This window comes from Aotus nancymaae, unplaced genomic scaffold (genome assembly GCF_030222135.1).
Source record: "Aotus nancymaae isolate 86718 unplaced genomic scaffold, 86718_ANA_hifiasm-v0.15.2.pri h1tg000018l, whole genome shotgun sequence".
NCBI classification, from domain to species: domain Eukaryota; kingdom Metazoa; phylum Chordata; class Mammalia; order Primates; family Aotidae; genus Aotus; species Aotus nancymaae.
Window position 1 is genome coordinate 3780351 of NW_026988430.1, and position 19658 is coordinate 3800008.

At 39.4% G+C, this 19658-nt stretch overlaps 1 protein-coding gene and 1 non-coding gene across 2 annotated transcripts in view; both read left to right on the forward strand.

Moving 5' to 3' along the window:
* PAFAH1B1 (platelet activating factor acetylhydrolase 1b regulatory subunit 1) overlaps positions 1–19658 on the forward strand; it is a 104578-nt gene that overhangs the window by 65265 nt on the left and 19655 nt on the right. Inside the window, exons 3-5 of the mRNA XM_064378115.1 lie at positions 16094–16178; positions 16727–16801; positions 17694–17900. Of these exons, the coding sequence (XP_064234185.1) occupies positions 16094–16178; positions 16727–16801; positions 17694–17900 (367 nt within the window). The remainder of the gene's footprint in view (positions 1–16093; positions 16179–16726; positions 16802–17693; positions 17901–19658) is intronic.
* On the forward strand, positions 7116–7214 carry LOC135275793 (small nucleolar RNA U13). The gene has a single exon (XR_010343375.1). It is a non-coding gene; the product is annotated as a small nucleolar RNA U13 (small nucleolar RNA).

Genomic DNA, 19658 nt, shown 5'->3' on the forward strand with positions numbered 1-19658 from the left:
AGCATTACCCCCACCTCATTCTGGGACTACAGGTGCGCACCACCATTCCCAGCTAATTTTTTTGTTGTATTTTCTTTGTAGAGATGGGGTTTTGCTGTGTTGCCCAGGCTGGTCTCAAACTACTGGGCTCAAGCGATCCGCCCACCTCAACCTCCCAAAGTGCTGGGATTACAGGTATAAGCCACTGCACCTGGCCTCATTTATTAAATTTGTGTATAATACCATGTTTTGGGGGATTCCTTTTATTTTTATCTATTTTTAGTTCGATGTCGCTTTTGATTTCCAAAGAGTATAGCTCATTCATCTGTAATTTTCTGCTGCTTCCTGGGGTTATTCTTCTCTAAAGCAGGCTTTCCTCTCTCTTTTACTTGCTTTGTTACCTTTTCACCTCCCCTCTTAATAAAGTCCTCATGGGCTCCTTGTGGCATCCGTCCTTCTTACTAATCATCTTTGGATATAATTCTGTTTGTAGAAAAGAACGACTGTGGTAAAGTGGCTTGAAATTGGGTGTGCTCTCTTGGAACATCTTTCTGCTATGTAGTACTGTCGTTTGCCCTAGGGCATGTTGCCTTTTAGCTTTTCCCAGGTTCTCAGGTAAAGAGGCCTTCCAAAGTGATATTCCAGCATTGTTTTGTATAATTTCTTGTTTATCTCTGTTAGCTAGTCCTGGCCAGTAGGCTAATTTTCTTAGCCTTTCTCTTAATCCTCCTTGACCTATAGACACTTTTCTGTTTGACCCCCAATCTTTCATCTGTTTTTTATTTTATTTTTTTCATTCTGAGGTGCTATTGATTATATAACATATGTTACTACTACTGAGCTCAAGCAGTCCACCCAGCCTTGAGCCACTGCACCCACCTCAGGGACTAAAATTTAATGAAAAAGACTCCCTGATACGTATATGCTGATCCCAAACTTTGAAAAGAGATATTCTTAAGAAACTAACAGGTTAATATTGGCCCCTAACTCATGGCATGGTCCTAAAACAGAAGATCTGGAATAATTTGTGGTGTACTTAATAAAAATTTCCTGAGTTTCTTGTATCAACACATGCTTGGCTAAGCTAGGACATGCTGAAGATATAGTCAACTGAATCCTTGATACTACAGATACGGTTTCCCCTGGATAGCTCTGTGTCGGAACAGACACACCGATTCTGACCTTAAAACCTAGTTTCTTGATCCCTAAGTGTTAAATGTCACCTGTTAAATACATAGCTTTATGTATTTGACAAACAGCTTTAAATACATAGCTAGAACATTTAGAACTGTTTAAAATGTATTTTTTCACCAACCTGATGCTTTTGAACAAAAAATAAAAACAAAGTGATAATTAAGACAAATTGTGGACTAGGCGCCATGGCTTATGCCTGTAGTCTCAGCACTTTGGAAGGCTGAGGTAGGTGGATTGCTTGACCCCTGGAGTTTGAGACCAGCCTGAGCAACATAGCTAAACCCTGTCTTTGCAAACAGTACAAAACTTAGCTGGGCCTGGTGGCGCCCACCTGTGGTCTCAGCTACTTGAGAGGTTTCAGTGGGAGGATCCTGGGAGGTTAAGGCTGCAGTGAACCATGATGGCGCCACCACAATCCAGCCTGGGTTACAGAGGAAGACCCTGTTTCAAGAAAAAACAAAAACGAAAAAACCTGTAATCCTTTCAATGTAAGAAAAATTGGAAAATACAGGGAAAGAAAAAACATAGTTCCAGATCCCACCTGCAGGCAACCCAGTGTTACTGTTATGATGAGAAAATGCTCCTTCCAGATTTTCCCATCTCACTTAAAATTTTTTTTAGATAAAAAAGGGGGATACCTTTGCAGAATTATGAGGGTTAAATATAATACATGTAAAATGTTTGGCATAATACCTGGTATGAAGTAAATGCTTAATACATTTTAGCTGCTTTTGCTATACATAATGTTCAATTAACTGTTTTTTGTTTTTTTTTTGTCTTTTCCTCCTTGAGAAGGAGTGTCGCTCTGTCGCCCAAGCTGGAGTGCGGTGGCATGAGCTCAGCTTACTGCAACCTTAGTCTCTCGGGTTCAAGCAATTCTCCTGCCTCAGTCTCCCGAGTAGCTGGGATTACAAGTGTGCACCACCACACACAGATAATTTTGTATTTTTAGTAGAGACAGCGTTTCACTATGTTGACCAGGCTGATCTCAAGCTCCTGACTTCAAGTGGTCTGCCTGCCTCAGCCTTCCAAAGCGCTGGGATTACAGGCATGAGCCACCACGTCTGGCACGATTAACTGTTTCCTTAAGATTTTATTTTTTTTCTCATTAAAAATTTCAGGAATTGGAAAATCCTGACTCACATCTGACTCATGCCTGTAATCCCAACACTTTGGGAGTCCCAGGTGGGTGGATCACCTGAGGTCAGGAGTTCAAGACCAGCTTGGTCAACATGGCAAAACCCCATCTCTACTAAAAATACAAACATTGAGCCAGGTGTGGTGGCATGTGCCTGCAAGTCCCAGCTACTCAGGAGGCTGAGACAGGAAAATCGCTTGAACCCGGAAGGCGGAGGTTGCGGTGAGCCGAGATCGCGCCATTGCACTCCAGCCTAGGTAACAAGAGTGAAACTCCGTCTCAAAAAAAAAAAAAAAAAAAAGTAATCTCACAATTTATAGAAAAATTTATAGAAATTTTTTCTTTAAAATTATTGAGTTCAAAAAATCTTTTTATGTATGATTCCCTTCTCTTACTCTGTGAATTACCTGTTTGGGTGTTGCTACATTTTGTTTTGTTTTGTTTTGTTTTCTGTTGTAGTGTTTATGTTTTTCTTGTTGATCCCTAAGATGACTTAAGTGTACTAAGTCACCCATTGTCATATGTTGCAAATAGGTGTCATATAGTGAAAGCTGTGTCTTTTCCTTGATACTAACATAGATTGATGCTTGGGAAGACCTTCACTAATCCTGACTACATAAGTATTCATTTTTATTTTCTTAAGACATTTTTGGTTTTGTTTCTTTTTATAGTAATGTCTAAGCCATCTGGAATTTATGTTTGTTGATTATACGACGAAGGGATCCAAGTGCTTTTTCTCTGAGTCATTATCCACATGTCCAGACATTTATTGAATAGTCCTTTCCTTATTGATCTGAAAACACCTTCTTATAAAACCTTACATTGGCTTTTGGACTTGCTGTGCTTTCAGGAACCAGAAGAACACTCTTTTGATCATTGTAACTTTATATTAATAATACATTTCAGCCAGGTGTGGTGGCTCATGCACGTAATCCTAGCACTTTGGTAGGCTGAGACAGGTGGATCACCTGAGGTTAGGTGCTGGAGAGCAGCCTGGCCAACATGGTGAAACCCCATCTCTGCTTTAAAAAAAAAAAAAAAAAAATTAGCTGGGCGTGGTGGTGCCTGCCTGTAATCCCAGCTACTTTGGGAGGCTGAGGCGGGAGAATTGCTTGAGGCCGGGAGGTGGAGGCTGCAGTGACTGAGATCACACCACTGCACTTTAACCTGGGTGACAGAGTGTGATTCCATCTCAAAAAAAAAAAAAACATGTCAATATGAAGTAATAAATTCTAAATTTTTTATTTTGTAAACCTTGCTTCTCTCTAATTATTTTCCCAAAAAGCCTTAAATGATTTCCATAGCAGTTTTGATTTGGGAATGGAATAAGTGACTTGATGGACAGTGCCATATGCCTTTTCTCATACCCTACCTCGTAATTTGGCCTTTTCCCCAGTTTCCCCTAGTGTTATCATCTTATATTGATGTGTAGTATATTTATTATAATTGATGAGTCAACATTGATACATTATTACTAACTAAAGTCCATAGTTGACACTAGGGTTCATTCTTTTTTTGGTATATTCTCTTGGTTTTGACAAATGCTTAATGTTATATATCTATCATTACAGTATCATACAAAATAATTTCACTGCCCTAAAAATCTCAGCCTCCACCTATTCATCCCTCCCTGCCTCCCTAAACCCCTCATATTTTTACTGTTTCCATAGTTTTGTCTTTTCCAGAAAATTACAATTATATAGCATGTACCCTTTTCACACTGGCTGCTTTGACTTAGCAATCTGTATTTAACATTTCTCCATGTCTTTTCATGACTGTAATATATATTTTTATTTTATTTTATTTGAGACAGAATCTTGCTGTCACTCAGGCTGGAGTGCGATAGCATGATCTCAGCTCACTGCAACCTCCGCCTCCCGGGTTCAAGCGATTCTCCTGCCTCAGCCTCCTGAGTAGCTGGGACTATAGGCACGTGCCACCACACACAGTTAATTTTTGTATTTTTAGTAGAGACGGGTTTGACTGTGTTAGCCAAACTCCTGACCTTGTGATCCGCCCACCTGGGCCTCCCAAAGTGGTAGGATTACAGGCATGAGCCACTGTGCCCTGCCGACCGTAATAAATTTTTAAGCTGGTTTTTTGTTTGCTTCAAAAAACTGACCTCTGCAGTTAGTTGAGGTATTCAGGTTTCTCCTGTGAACATATGTGAACATTGTATGTATTTAGCATTGATTGGAAAGTGGTTTTTCCCTGGCCTTTGCAAAACTAAGTGAAGATCTGCACCCGCCTGCACATTTCACGTTGTAACGGAAATATACTATAGCTGCACATGTTCATGCAGTCGCAGTAGATGCCAGACAAGTTTTAGGGCTTAGTTTAAGATTTGGGTACTTTTCGCCTGACTTGGGGATCTATAGTACAGCATGAAAGTAATTTTTAGATCTTGTTAGTGACTCAGCTTTCAAATAGGTATTTTCCACTCCTTTTAAAATCTTCTGGCTCAGTTTAATTGAAGAATACTCTGAGACTGCGTTGAGCTGTTTAAATCCAGGTACTGTTTGCACTGCTTACCTATTGGAATTTGAATTTTATTACGGGGCAACAAAAGCAAAGTACACGAATGAATTGGATCGTAAGGTTGAAATAAGACTGTAACCTCAATTTCAAATGTTTGTATTTGTAAAAACAGCTATATATTTTCATTGTCAAAGTAATTATATACATTTAAACATAAACTGTTTAATATACTGCTTCTGTCTAGCCTACATGTTGAGGTCCTTGTTGTCTTTTTTTTTTTTTTTTTTTTGAGACAGAGTTTTGCTCTTGTTGCCCAGGCTAAAGTGCAGTGGCGCTATCTTGGCTCACTGCAACCTCTGCCTCCCGGATTCAAGCGGTTCTCCTGCCTCAGCATTCCGAATACCTGAGATTACAGGCATACACCACCATACCCAGCTAATTGTTGTATTTTTAGTAGAGTCGGGGTTTCACCATGTTGCCCAGTTTGGTCTCAGACTCTGGACCTCAGGTGATCTGCCCACGTTGGCCACCCAAAGAGTTGGGATTACAGGTGTGAGCCACTCCACCCAGCCTGTCTTTTAAACTTTAAAGGTTTGATAATGATGGAACCTGTAATCATATTGCCTATATTGTCACTTTCTATGCAGTGACTATTGTTTCTATTGCCCAAAAAAATTAAAAAGACCCTCTGTGTCTTCAAAGGAGGATTAAATTCTTCTCAGTTTGTGTTAGTTTTTTTTTTTTTTTTTTTTTAGATGTAGTTTCACTCTTGTTACCCAGGCTGGAGTGCAATGGCACAATCTTGGCTCACCGCAACCTCTGCCTCCTGGGTTCAAGCAATTCTCCTGCCTCAGCCTCCCAAGTAGCTGAGACTACAGGCATGCGCCACCATGCCCAGCTAATTTTTGTATATTCAGTAGAGACGGGGTTTCACCATGTTGACCAGGATGGTCTCGATCTCTTGACCTTGTGATCTACCCGCCCCTCCCAAAGTGCTGGGATTATAGGCGTGAGCCACCATGCCCGGCCAGTTTGTGTTAGTTTTTGTTTGTTTTTTGAGACAGTGTCTGGCTCTGTCCACCAGGCTGGAGTGCAGTGGCTCAGTCTCAGCTCACTGGAGCCTCCACCTCCCAGGCTCAAACCGTCCTCGCACCTCAGCCTCCCAAGTTGTTGGGACTATAGGTGTGTGTCACATGTCTAGCTAATTTTTCTATTTTTTGTAGAGACAGGGTTTTGCCATGTTGCCCAGGCTGGTCTCAAACCCTGGGCTCTAGCAGTCTGCCTGCCTCAGTGTCTCAAAAGTGCTGGAATTATAGATGTGAGCCACCCTACCTGGCTTTTTAAATTTTTTTTTAAAGAGACAGGATTCAGGCTGGAAAGGGATCATAGCTCATAACTCTTGGGTTCAAACAATCCTCCTGGATTGGCCTTTCAAAGTGCTGGCATTACAAGTGTGAGCCAGCATGCCTAGCCTGTGTTAGATCTTTTTATTCTTTGGAAGTTTTTGATTTCCAGAATGAAATTACTGATCATTTAAAAAATATATATGTTAACTTTTTTTTTGGAGTGAAATGTAGGCATCTGTAAAGATGATAAAGGTATGATCAAGATCAAAATTGTTGACTTTCTGTAGAATTCATACAAAGCCTTTGTACATGCCACATCACATTGCATTTCAGTGAAAGATGGAGGGTATTCCAGAGAGTTCTATTAGAAAGAGAAAACACATCGTAGGCCAAGCACGGTGGCTCTTTCCTGTAATCTCAGCACTTTGGGAGGCTGACTTCAGGTGGATCACCTGAAGTCAGGAGTTCAAGATCAGCCTGGCCAATGTGATGAAAACCCGTCTCTGCTAAAAATGTAAAAATTAACTGGGCATAGTGGCACATGCCTGGTAATCCCAGCTACTCAGGAGGCAGAGGTTGTAGTAAGCTGAGATTGCACCACAACCCTCCAGCCTGGGTGACAGAGTGAGACCCTGTCTCAAAAAAAGATAAAAGAAAACACATTGTAGAAGAGGAAGGCAGAGGCTGGGCGTGGTTGCTCATGCCTGTAATCCCAGCACTTTGGGAGTCCGAGGTGGGTGGATCAGGAGTTTGAGACCAGCCTGACCAACATGGAGAAACCCTATCTCTACTAAAAAAATACAAAATTAGCTGGGTGTGGCGGCACATGCCTATAATCCCAGCTACTCGGGAGGCCGAGGCAGGAGAATTGCTTGAACCCAGGAGGCAGAGGTTTTGGTGAGCTGAGATTGTGCCATTGCACTCCAGCTTGGGCAACAGAGTGAAACTTCGTCTCAAAAAAAAAAAAGAGAGGAAAGCAGATTCTTTTGTAGTTCATAAGTGTGATTGGGTGTTCACACACGTGTAAGTTGTGCCACCCTTGAACCTTGTTATGATGTTGGCACACTACCCGACTGATGTGAAAAAAAATAGAAGAGGAAAGCAGTGCCACAAATACAAGTAACTACATTAAGAATGGTATGTGCTGGGTAGCTCCTTATTTTCTGTGTAGAGTTGGAGGTCAGCTGAAGGATGGGATGCAACTAGGTATTTAAGAGTGAAGAAAGGGCCAGTCTTGGCAACATATTTAGACCCTATCTCTACTTAAAAAAAAAAACAAAAAACAAAATTAACCATTCTTGGTGGCATGTGCCTATAGTTCCAGCTACTCAGGAGGCTGAAGCAGGAGCCTCCATTGAGCCCAGGAGCCATGATTGTGCCACTGCACTCCAGCTTGGGCAACAGAGCAAGCCCTCATCTCTCTTTTTTTTTTTTAAAGAGTGAGGAAAGGGGCCCAGGATAAGTAAATGATTCATCAGGTGGCAGTGGAATGACAACCATCTACTATGACTTGACCTATCCTAATTCTAAAAATATAAATCCATTATTAGCAGTATTGTAGATAATTGAATATCCTGCTGTTGAGTGCAGAGTAAAAACTGCACCATCAACAATTGGAAGCTACCAGATAATTCTGGGGATGCTTATTACAAATATGACCTGATTTTAAGGGATCTTCATTATTTTTTTAGGGCTTGACTTACTATACAGTGGTCCTCCTCTGTTTAGTTTGCTGTTTCATGTAATCTGCCTGTATACTTCTGAATTTTCTGCTAAATAGGTTTCTTAAAATTACTGCTTTCATTAAATTTTGCTTTCTTGCCTTGAATGTCCTACATAGTCTCTTTGTCCATTTAGCCATTTCTCTCGTTATTTTAATACCACCTGATTTCTGATATTTTTTATCTGATATTTAGATCAATTGCTTTTAGACAGTTTTAAGTAATAGTAACGGTTATAGCATCTTCGTCCTGTTCTTTAGCACAAGTGTTTCTAGTGCTCTGCCATTAACTATTAGATTTGTTAGTTGAAGATTTGAGAGGTTTTTTTTTGATGCTAATAAATATTCTTAATGAAAACCTTTCCGTTAATAAGGAATGTTTTAAAAGCAAGAATCTTGAATTTGTTTTTGTTTTTGAGATAGAGTCTCACTGTGCCTCCTAGGCTGGAGTGCAGTGGCACCATCTTGGCTCACTGCAATACTGCACCTCCCAGGTTCAAGTGATTCTTCTGCCTCAGTCTCTCGAGTAGCTGGGATTACAGGTGTGCACCCCTGAGCCTGGCTAATTTTTGTATTTGTAGTAGAGATAGGGTTTCACCATGTTGGCCAGGCTGGTCTCAAACACCTGAACTCAATGATCCGCCCACCTCAGCCTCCCAAAGTGCTAGGATTACAGGCATGAGCTACTGGGCCTGGCCAAGAAATGTTGATCTTGATCAGATGCTTTTAGATAAACATTGAGATCTCCATAATGTACCATTCTCGTTCACTGGTCCACTTCAGCTTCCTGCCTAGGTAATATCTACTGTTTCTTTTAAGGCCTCACATCTTGCCTTTATAAAAAGATTTTTCCATTCAATCTCATTTCTCTGATTTTTAAATTAAATTTCATATACTTCAGTAGCTTTCATTTTGCTCCTTAGGTAGGTTTATAAGATTCTTGAAGGCAAGGGACCATATGTAACTTAACCTTCTTTTATATTCCCTATATAAAACTGGGAATATAACAGGCCCTCATCCCTTCTTCCTTTTTCCTTTTTTCTTTCCATGTTTTATAGTGAAATTTTACTTTACATTTAAAAAATATAAATGTTTCAAACTTTGCAATACATGACAATTGTATTGGCTATCTCTATTATTGTACATCCTGACTTTTCCTTATGAGTTTTTGAAATAATGCAAAATATTTTTACAAGAATATATTCTGAGTGGATCTCACAGTTGTAAGTTGTACTGAGCAACTAAGGCAAACTGTCTTTGTCTCTGGAAATATAGCTGACCTCTGGCCTGTAGCAGGCCATGCAATTTTTTTCTAAGTGTCAGTCAATAATATATGCGTGCATTAGTAACTTTAAAACAACATAATTGGCCAAGCGTGGTGGCTCACGCCTGTAGTCCCAGCACTTTGGGAGGCCGAGGCAGGTGGATCACTTGAGCCCAGGAGTTCCAGACCAGCCTAGCCAACATGGTGAAACCTCATCTCCGCTAAAAATACAAAAAATATTAGCCGGGCATGGTGATGCTCGCTTGTAATCCCAGCTACTTGGGAGGCTGAGGCATGAGAATCTCTTGAACCCAGGAGGCAGAGGTTGCAGTGAGCCAAGATCATGCCACTGCACTCCAGCCTGGGTGACAGAGCGAGACTCCATCTAAAAAAAGAAAAATTAGGAAGGCTTGTTACTTGTTTGAGACTTAGTTGATATCCTGTGGCTGCAGCTTAGGGAATGATTCCCTGTATGTCTTTGCCCTGGATAAACTTTATTCACATACTCTCCCAAGTCTGTATAGTTTCATCTTGTTATCTAAAACAATGTAGCCTGGGGTGGTGTGAGGGATGTCTTTTGGAGGAGAGCACTAAAGATGACTCCAGGTATGCTCCTGGTGGTGTCATTCTTGATACTGCCTGGTCTTCTGTGTTACCTTCACAGAGCTTTCACAGCGCTGCAGACACCTCAGATTCATTGGGTCCCTGGACCTTTTTGAGGAATGCACGTTATCTCCATTGCTACCCTGAATATGCAAGCTCAGCCTTTTCAGTTTATCTCTCTGTTTTTTTTTTTTTTTTTAAATTTTATTTTACTTTAAGTTCCGGGATACATGTGCAGAATGTGTAGGTTTGTTACATAGATAAATGTGTGCCATGGTGGGTTGCTGTACCTATCAAACCATCACCTAGGTTTTAAGCCCCACATGCATTAGCTGTTTGTCCTGATGCTCTCCCTCCCCTTGCCTACCCCCCACCAACAGGCCTGGGTGTGTGTTGTTCCCTTCCCTCTGGTTCATATGTTCTTACTGTTCACCTCCCAGTTATGCATGAGAGAGCATGTGGTATTTGGTTTTCTGTTCCTGTGTTAGTTTACTGAGGATGATGGCTTCCAGCTTCATCCATGTCACCGCAAAGGACATAATCTCATTCCTTTTTATGCCTGCCTAGTATTCCATGGTGTATATGCACCACATTTTCGTTATCTAGTCTGTCATTGATGGGCATTTGGGTTGGTACCATGTCTTTGCTATTGTCAGCAGTGCTGCAGTAAACATAAGTATGCATGCGTCTTTGTAGCGGAATGATTTGTATTCCTTTGGGTATATACCGGGTAATGGGATTGCTGGGTCAAACCATATTTCTGGTTCTAGATCCTTGAGGAATCACCACACTGTCTTCCACGATGGTTGAACTAATTTACATTCCTACCAACAGTATAAAAGCATTCCTATTTCTCCAGCCTCGCCAGCGTCTGTTGTTTCTTGACTTTTTAATAATCACCATTCTGACTGGTATGAGATGGTATCTCATTGTGGTTTTGATTTACATTTCTCTAATGATGAATGATGTTGAGCTTTTTTTCATATGTTGGCCACATAAATGTCTTCTTTTGAGAAGTGTCTGTCCATATCCTTTGCCCACTTTTTGATGGGGTTGTTTTTTTCTTATAAATTTGTTTAAGTTCCTTGTAGATTCTGGATATTGGACCTTTGTCAGTGGGTAGATTGCAAAAAATTTTTCCCATTCCATAGGTTGTCTGTTCACTGTGATAATAGTTTCTTTTGCTGTGCAGAAACTCTTCAGTTTAATTAGATCCCGTTTGTCATTTTAGCTTTTGTTGCAGTTGCTTTTGGCATTTTTGTCATGAAATCTTTGCCCATGCCTTTGTCCTGAATGGTATTGCCTAGGTTTTCTTCTAGGATTTTTATGGTTTTGGGTTCTATGTTTAAATCTTTCATCCATCTTGACTTAATTTTTGTATAAGGAAAGAGTCCAGCTATCCAGTTTTCTGAGCACCATTTATTAAACAAAGAATCCTTTTCCCATTGCTCGTTTTTGTCAGATTTGTTGAAGATCAGAGATGGTTGTAGATGTGTGGTGTTATTTCTGAGGTCTCTGTTCTGTTCCCTTGGTCTGTATGTCTCTTTTGGTACCAGTATCATGCTGTTTTGGTTACTGTAGCCTTGTAGTATAGTTTGAAGTCAGGTAGTGCAATGCCTCCAGCTTCGTTCTTTTTGCTTAGGATTGTCTTGGCTATTAGTGTATCTCTTTAAATGGATCTAGTAAGAAAATATCTCAGTTCATCAGCCTTTGACTTAACCTTGTTTTTTCTTCATATAAGCAATGAAATTAAAATGGCCAATCACTCACAGCTAACTGCAGCTTCAGCCTGCTGGGCTCAAGTAGTTCTCCCACCTCAGCCTCCCAAAGTGCTGGGATTACAGGCGTGAGCCACTGCCGTCTGCTGAGGTTCTTTAGTCTTTACTTATTTCTTACTTTTAGTAATGGTGGTACACCTTGCTAAAGTTAGAGGTTCTGCAGTAACTGAATCAGATTGTTGGCTTAAATATTGAGAGGCAAGGCAACAGAGATGGCAGTGCTAAAATTCTCTGGACTTTTTTTTTTTTTTGAGACAGAGTCTCGCTGTGTCGCCCACTGCAGTGCAGTGGCGAGTCCACCTCCCGAGTTCAAACAATTCTTCTGCCTCAGCCTTCTAAGTAGCTGTGACTTACAGGTGCACACCACCACACCTAGCTAATTTTTGTATTTTTAGTAGAGACGGAGTTTCACCATGTTGACCAGGCTGGTGTCTAATTTCTGATCTCAGGTAACCTGCCCGCCTTGGCCTCCCAAAGTATTGGGAATACAGGCATGAGCCACTGCACCCAGCTGGAGTTCTTTTCCTAACCCTCACTATCACTTACCTGATAATGTGGCTAGAAGTATGGGGCTGTGACTAAATTGCTGATAGGAGAATAGAATTGAGTAGAGCTAAAACAATGTTACTATTTTGATGAAAAAAAAAAAACAAAACTACTTTTATGGTTATTTTAGAATGTGCTCCTTCTACTTTAAAAAAAAAAAGTTAACTGTAAAACAGCCTCAGGTCTTGAAGCGGTATTCCAGAAGAAGGCATTGTTAGTCTAAGAATGATAGTTTCCTGCGTGCTGTTGCACTTGAAGACCTTCCAGTAGGACCTGATGTGGAGGTGGAAGACAGTGGTACTGAAAATTCTGTACTACTGACCTTATTTTAAGAAGGAAAAGGGAGTAGTCATTTTTGCATATTTCTCCTTTAGTACTATCTTTCCTTTACCTGGAAATCACCATTTAACTTTCCTTTACAAAAAAATATTCCTTAAGACCATAATTGTTGGCAGGGCATGGTGGCTAATTCCCATAATCGCAACACTCTGGAAGGCCAAGGTAGGATCACTTGAGCCTGGGAGTTTGAGACAAGCCTGGGTGACGTGGCGAAACCCTATCTGTACAAAAAAAATTGCTCAGCATGGTGGCATGCACTTGTGGTCCCAGCTACTCAGGAGGCTGACGTGGGTGGATCACTTGAGCCCAGGAGGTCAAGGCTGCAGTGAGCCATGATTGTGCCATTGCACTCCAGCCTGGGAGACTGAATGAGACCATGGGTCAAAAAAAAGATTACCGTTGTTATAATTTGCATATATGGTACACATATATATTATCTGTTATATGAGCCTTATTGTTGGAAGCTATATAGTGTGTGTTCAGGCAAAGTTTCAGGCATTTGGACTTGACCCAGAGATAGCAGGGAGCTAATGGAGCTAGATAGGAACATTAAATATTTACAAATAATACGTATGATTTATTGACATTTTTCTCTTTATTTGCTTGATGTTTATTAGATTAAAAGAAAACGAAGCTAAGAAATAGATGCGTTTTAGCTTGTTTCTCTTACTACTTTGGTATATGTGCTGCTTTGGGATGCTTTTATTTTATTTTATTTTATTTGAAACGGAGTCTCGCTTTGTCTCCACGCTGGAGTGCAGTGGCTCGATCTCAGCTCACTGCAACCTCCACCTCCCGGGTTCAAGCGATTCTAACTGCCTCAGCCTTCCAAGTAGGTGAGGCATGGTGCCACCACGCCCAGATAATTTTTGTATTTTTGGTAAAGACAGGGTTTCACCATATTGGCCAGGATGGTCTCGATCTTTTGACCTTGTGATCCACCCGCCTTGGCCTCCCAAAGTGCTGGGACTACAGGCGTGAGCCACCTTGCCCGGCCTTTTTCTTAAAAAAAAAAAAGAGACTCGCTCTGTCACCCAAGCTGGAGTGCAGGTGGTGCAATCACAGTTCACTGCAGACTTGACTTCCCAGGCTCAGGTGATCCTCCCACCTGAGCCTCCCAGGTGGCTGGAACTACAAGTTCACGCCACCACACCCGGCTAATTTTTTGTAGAGAAGGGTTTTGGCCATGTTGCCTAGGCAGGTCTCACACTCCTGGCCTCTATGAATCCGCCCACTTTGGCCTCCCAAAGTGCTGGGATTACAGGTGTGAGCCACCATGCCCAGCCAGGATGCAATCCTCTAACAAAAGGGAAATTTATTTTTCTTGAAGGTTTGTAGTACAGGCTTTAACAATACAACATATTTGATTGCACATCGTGAGAGAACCATTGCCTTCTTACTTAACGTTGACTTGGGGTCGACTTGGTGGCTTAGACCTATAATCCCAGCACTTTGGAAGGCTGAGGTGGGCAGATCACTTGAGGTCAGAAGTACGAAACCAGCCTGGCCAACATGGCAAAACCACGTCCGTCATCTCTACTAAAAATACAAAAATTAGCCAGGCAGGGTGGTTTGTGCCTATAATCCCAGCTACTCAGAAGGCTGAGGCAGGAGTATTGTTTGAACCCAGGAGGCAGAGGTTGCAGTGGCCTGAGATAGCCCCACTGTTCTCCAGCCTGGGTGACAGAGCAAGACCTCGTCTCCAAAAAAATACACAGGTATATTGACTTGGAAGGCCCAAGTATAATTACTTGGTAGAATCAAAAAATAGATTCAGCTCTGTGTAAAGAAGATATTTCAGAATGAATTGAGTTAGCCATTAGTAGAAACAGGCCAGAAGATAAGGGCTGTAGTATGAGTAACACATAGACGTAGACTTGTAATAACATTAAGATTTACCTCTCTTCAATCCCCATGTCTTTGAATGTGATAGTCTAACTCTGTAATTATTTTTAATTTTTTTTTTTTCTGAGATGGAGTCTTGCTGTGTCGCCTAGGCTGGAGTGTCATGGTTCAGTCTCGGCTCACTGCAACCTCCGCCTCCCGGGTTCAAGCAATTCTCCTGCCTCAGCTTCCCAAGTAGCTGGAATTACAGGCGCCTGCCACCATGCCTGGCTAATTCTTGTATTTTTAGCAGAGACGGGGTTTCACCATATTGGCCAGGCTGGTCTCGAACTCTTGACCTTGTGATCCACCTGCCTCAGCCTCCCAAAGTGCTGGGATTACAGGCGTGAGCCACTGCGCCCAGCCCCTACTGGAGTGTTGTTATTGTCCTAAAGCTTTAAGTGGACAGTGGCATTGATATTTATACAAGGACCTTCATAGGAGCATTGTTTGTTATAATAAAAAAATATGTCTCTGGCTGGGCACAGTGGCTCATGCCTAATAATTCCAGCACTTTGGGAAGCTGAGGCAGGTGGATCGTTGGAGCCCTGTTCAAGACCACCCTGGGCAACATGATGAAACCGTCTATACAAAAAGTTTTAAAATAGCTGGTTTGGTGGCATGTGCCTTCCCAGCTACTTGGGAGGCTGATGTGGGAGGATCACCTGAACCTGGGAGGTCAAGGCTGCAGTGAGGTATGATTATGCCACTGCACTCCATTCTGGGCAGCAGAGTAATACCCTGTCTCAAAAAAAAAATAACACCAGCATAGGTCTCACAACATAGTAGAACACAACATAATTTTAGTAAAAAGAGGCAAATTAAGAAGATGAAAGTGTTTGTGTACATAATATGAGAACATTGTATGTAGTCCACACGGGTTAATTTAAAGGAAAGCCCAAGCAAACAACTATTTATATCACAGTGAGACTTAAGGTGCAAAAAAATTGAGACATTGAAATAGGTTGTCTTAGTAGGAGGGAGTTTCGCTGATTTTCAGTTTCTTAAAGAATACGGGTTGAACATCCCTAATCTGAAAATCCAAAATGCTCCAAAATCTGATACCTTTTGAGAGCTGACTTGATGCTCAAGAAAATATTCATTGGAGCATTTTGGATTACTGAACTAGGCATTATAATGCAAATATTCCAGAATTTAAAAATAAGCCTAAAACATTTTTGGGCCCAAGCATTTTGTGAAAAGGGTACTCAGACTGTATAAGGCAAACCTGAAAAGGCATCGACTAAGTCAGCTTCTCTAACCTTCAAGTTCTAATTCTAAATGATTGTCTCATTCTCTGACAGTATACTAAATTTATAGCGTATGATTTCTTTTTTTCACCCACTCTAATGGTTCAAAGTTATTTCTAATATAAAAATACTTCAATTTTCTCAAAACTTTTCTCTGCAAAACTAAATTCCAGCTGTCAGCCCTTGAGTATATAACAAGTAGTAAAGAAAAACTAAATGTGAACATTAACAAAATTGATGATTGCCATCACAAAGCCATATATTGATCTATAGAGTGCCTACAGCTTGTGAGATACAACACATTTGAAACTCATAAATATGTAGTTTCTCTTCTGATGGTTAAAAAAAAGAAAAACTTATAACTAAGAATATAATATTGTGGATGTACTGTGACAGAGGCTAAAAGTTCTGGAGGCTTTGTGGGGGTGTCCTTTTTAACTTAATATTTGTATGATTTGAAAGGGAATATCTTAGAGTATCTTCAGGCTTAAAGAGATTTTAAATAAATTATGTTTCTTCAAAATAGAAATGAGGTTTTTTTTTTTAGGAGTCATTTGAATTTGTTTTCTTTCAGAAATCGAGCTATAGCAGATTATCTTCGTTCAAATGGCTATGAAGAGGCATATTCAGTTTTTAAAAAGGAAGCTGAATTAGATATGGTATGTTTCACTTTTTACAATTCTTCATAGTATGGTTAATGAATGGATTTTTACTCAAGTATCTGTAGTTAACAGTTATTCACAATTTTGTCATTGTTATTGTGGTCTGCTTGATATTGAACTTGATTTTCACTCCCCTTTTTTATTTTTGAGATGGAGTCTCACTTTGTCTCCCAGGCCAGAGTGCAGTGGCGTGATCTCAGTTCACTGCAATCTCCACCTACGGGGTTCAAGGGATTCTCCTACCTCAGCCTCCCGAGTAGCTGGGATTACAGCTGTGTGCCACCACGCCTGGCTAATTTTTGTATTTTTAGTAGAGACCAGGTCTTGTCACGTTGGCTAGGCTGGTCTCAAACTCCTAAACTCAGGTGATGTACCCACCTCAGCCTCCCAAAGTGCTGGGATTACAGGTGTGAGCCACCGCACCCGGCCACTCACTTTTTTTATAATCAGATTTTTAGTAATGTTTGGACTTAAAGGTGAATGATCTTTGACTTGAGGATCATAGTTAAGTCATTTTTAAAAGAGTCTAAATTTATTTTCTCTAGAATGAAGAATTAGATAAAAAGTATGCTGGTCTTTTGGAAAAAAAATGGACATCTGTTATTAGATTACAAAAGAAGGTAACTAAGTCTTTTTTTCTTTAAAATTAGTTGTATTCACTTATATAAACTTTCTGAAAATAAATTATTCTGCATTAATTAATAATTGCATCTAATCTCTAAAAAGCAAATAAAAATGCATTTTTTTGTGCTTTATGAAAAGTTTGACCTAGGCACATCATTGTGGATACATGGTAACTCACATATCTAGAGTTGCTGACTGGTTTGAATCTGCATAGTCCTGACTTTGAGGAATTGATACTGAAAGAACTCATTTGTGCACTTGGAAAGGACACATGGAACCATTGTGATTGACGCTGGGAAAAGAGCACTAAAGTTTGCTCTTAGACAAGTCATTTTTATCTTTGAGCTTTTCTTTCTATCTGTAAAGTAAATACCACAAATAATATTCCAGTCCTAAAATGTGTACTTCATGGGCAGAGTTAGAATAAATAACATTGTTGTGAGTTCATCCATATAAAGCTCTTAGAAAAGTGCTAGCACATAGTAGATGCTCAATAAATATTAGCTTTTATTATTAATATTATTATTACCATATGTAATCTGGTTTGGAAAGAACTTACTAAGAGTAGCAACCTTGGAGGGACCAAGACAAGTTCACTGCCCTTCTCTGATTAGTAGTAGAAGACTCTGTCGCCAGGTAGAAATTGAAGTTTTTCTTTGTGTTAAATAGTTAAGGCAATTGTAGTGAATTTTTCTGAATTTTTAGTTTTGTCACACAACTTAGATTTTGATGTTATAAAAAAAATTTTCATTTAAATCCGACAAATGATTTGATTACTGAAATTTTTTCAAGTATCCTGCATATATAGTTGTAAAATAAAGGCAGTTTTGAAAAATGTCAGTGCTATTTTTATTGAAATCTATATGTAACTACATGTTATTTTTAAAGGTTATGGAATTAGAATCAAAGTTAAATGAAGCAAAAGAAGAATTTACGTCAGGTGGACCTCTTGGTCAGAAACGAGACCCAAAAGAGTGGATTCCCCGTCCGCCAGAAAAATATGCATTGAGTGGTCACAGGAGTCCAGTCACTCGAGTCATTTTCCATCCTGTGTTCAGTGTTATGGTCTCTGCTTCAGAGGATGCTACAATTAAGGTAGGTTTTTGTTAAAAGTAGACTTAAAGTTGATAAGATGAAAAAAATTAAAAGATCCTGAAAATGAGGGCCTATGCAGAGGGGCAGGATGTACTCTTTGAAACTTAAGTAATTTGGTTCTAAATCTTTTATTTTTTATTTTTTTTTTGCCCTGTGGTCTGGCATGTGAATTTGATGCTAAATCTTAAAGACAGAATTGGAATAAAATTTCATTGTTGTTCCTAGAGGCATGCTGCCAGATAAGTTTGCTGATGAATTTGAGAAAGTAGGATGTTACTAATTTAGTTTATGTCAGTAGGTCACCTTGTGCTGGAATAATTTTTGTTCTTAGAGAATGAAAAGTGTGTGCCTTTCCTTTAAACAGAGCGCTATATGTGAAACACTGGTTTAGAAAACTAGTAATTGATGATAGGGTGAATCTGTACTGCAAAAGAATTAAATAGAGGATTCATTTAAATTGGACTCTCCTTAATGTATTTTAAAATTGGCTTTCCAAGAGTATGGGAATATAAGAGCTTTTTATTTATAAATTATGTATTTCTCTCATTAAAAATTTTTTTCATAGTAAACATATATTACATTTTAATGTTGTGCTTTTTTAATTAGGAAAAGAGTTGTTTTTAAGTAGCCTTTGTTCCAGACACAATAAAATGACAGTTGTATAAATCACCTATAGAAAGATAAGATAATTGCAGTATAGGTAGGTTTAGGTAGGTGTCTCTATCCTAAGGCTTATTTCAAAGTAAGTTACAGATTTTAAGTTTAATTTATAAAAATATAACTGAGAAAATGTGAGTAGATTGTATATATCATATTAGCAGTCCCACATAAAATGCAGGCATAATTTAAATGTGACTGTACTTAACCAGTTCTTCAAATTAAACATTGTTTTACACTGTCTTTTTATGATTTCTTTAGTTTCTAAATCAATAACTTGCATCATGTGGGCTGGTGATTTAAGAGGGTGGGCTGTAGAGCGATTGTAAGGGAGTCTTACATTCATATGAGCATCATGGATTTCTATAGGCTAAAATAATTATATGCCTATTACATTAATATACTACATTTATTTTAATGTAGGTACACATGTATTTAAATTATTTTTTTCATGTAGTCTTTCATTATGTACTAAAAAACTATACAGCTGCTCTTGTGAGGGTTGGGATAGAGTTAGACATTCTTTAATAGGTAGAAAATCCAGACTTAACTATTGATTTTACAACAGTATTATAAAAGCATAAACAACTACTATAAATGTACCATCTTAAGATGTATCTATTAAGTCAGATTTAAAATACTACAAATCAGAAGTTTTATAACTTTTTATTTGTAATCATACCACTTATCACAACAACCACTTAAAAGTCCACCTTTCAACTTAGTCTTTTTATTTTTATTTTTTCTAGTCATAGGAAACTTCCTCATACCATTTAGTCTTTAAACGTGCATACATGTGGTTGTTTCATTAATGAAAAGTAGTTATGTCTGGTTTTGTTAACTTTTGACTAGATTTATTTTACAAATACTTTTCTTTGTTTCTAATGAATCATTTTTTAGTAACTTTAAGCTGATCATCTTATTTATATAGAGAGGCTTTGTGGGGTAGTTAGTGGTCAGGGACACTGGCTCTGGGTTCAAGTCCTGGCTCTACCACTTACTAGTTAATGTGATTATGGGCAAGTTAACTTTTTGTGGTTATCTTTCTTTGTCTGTTAAATGAAGACAATTAATAAATACCTACCTCATAGGGTCTGGGGG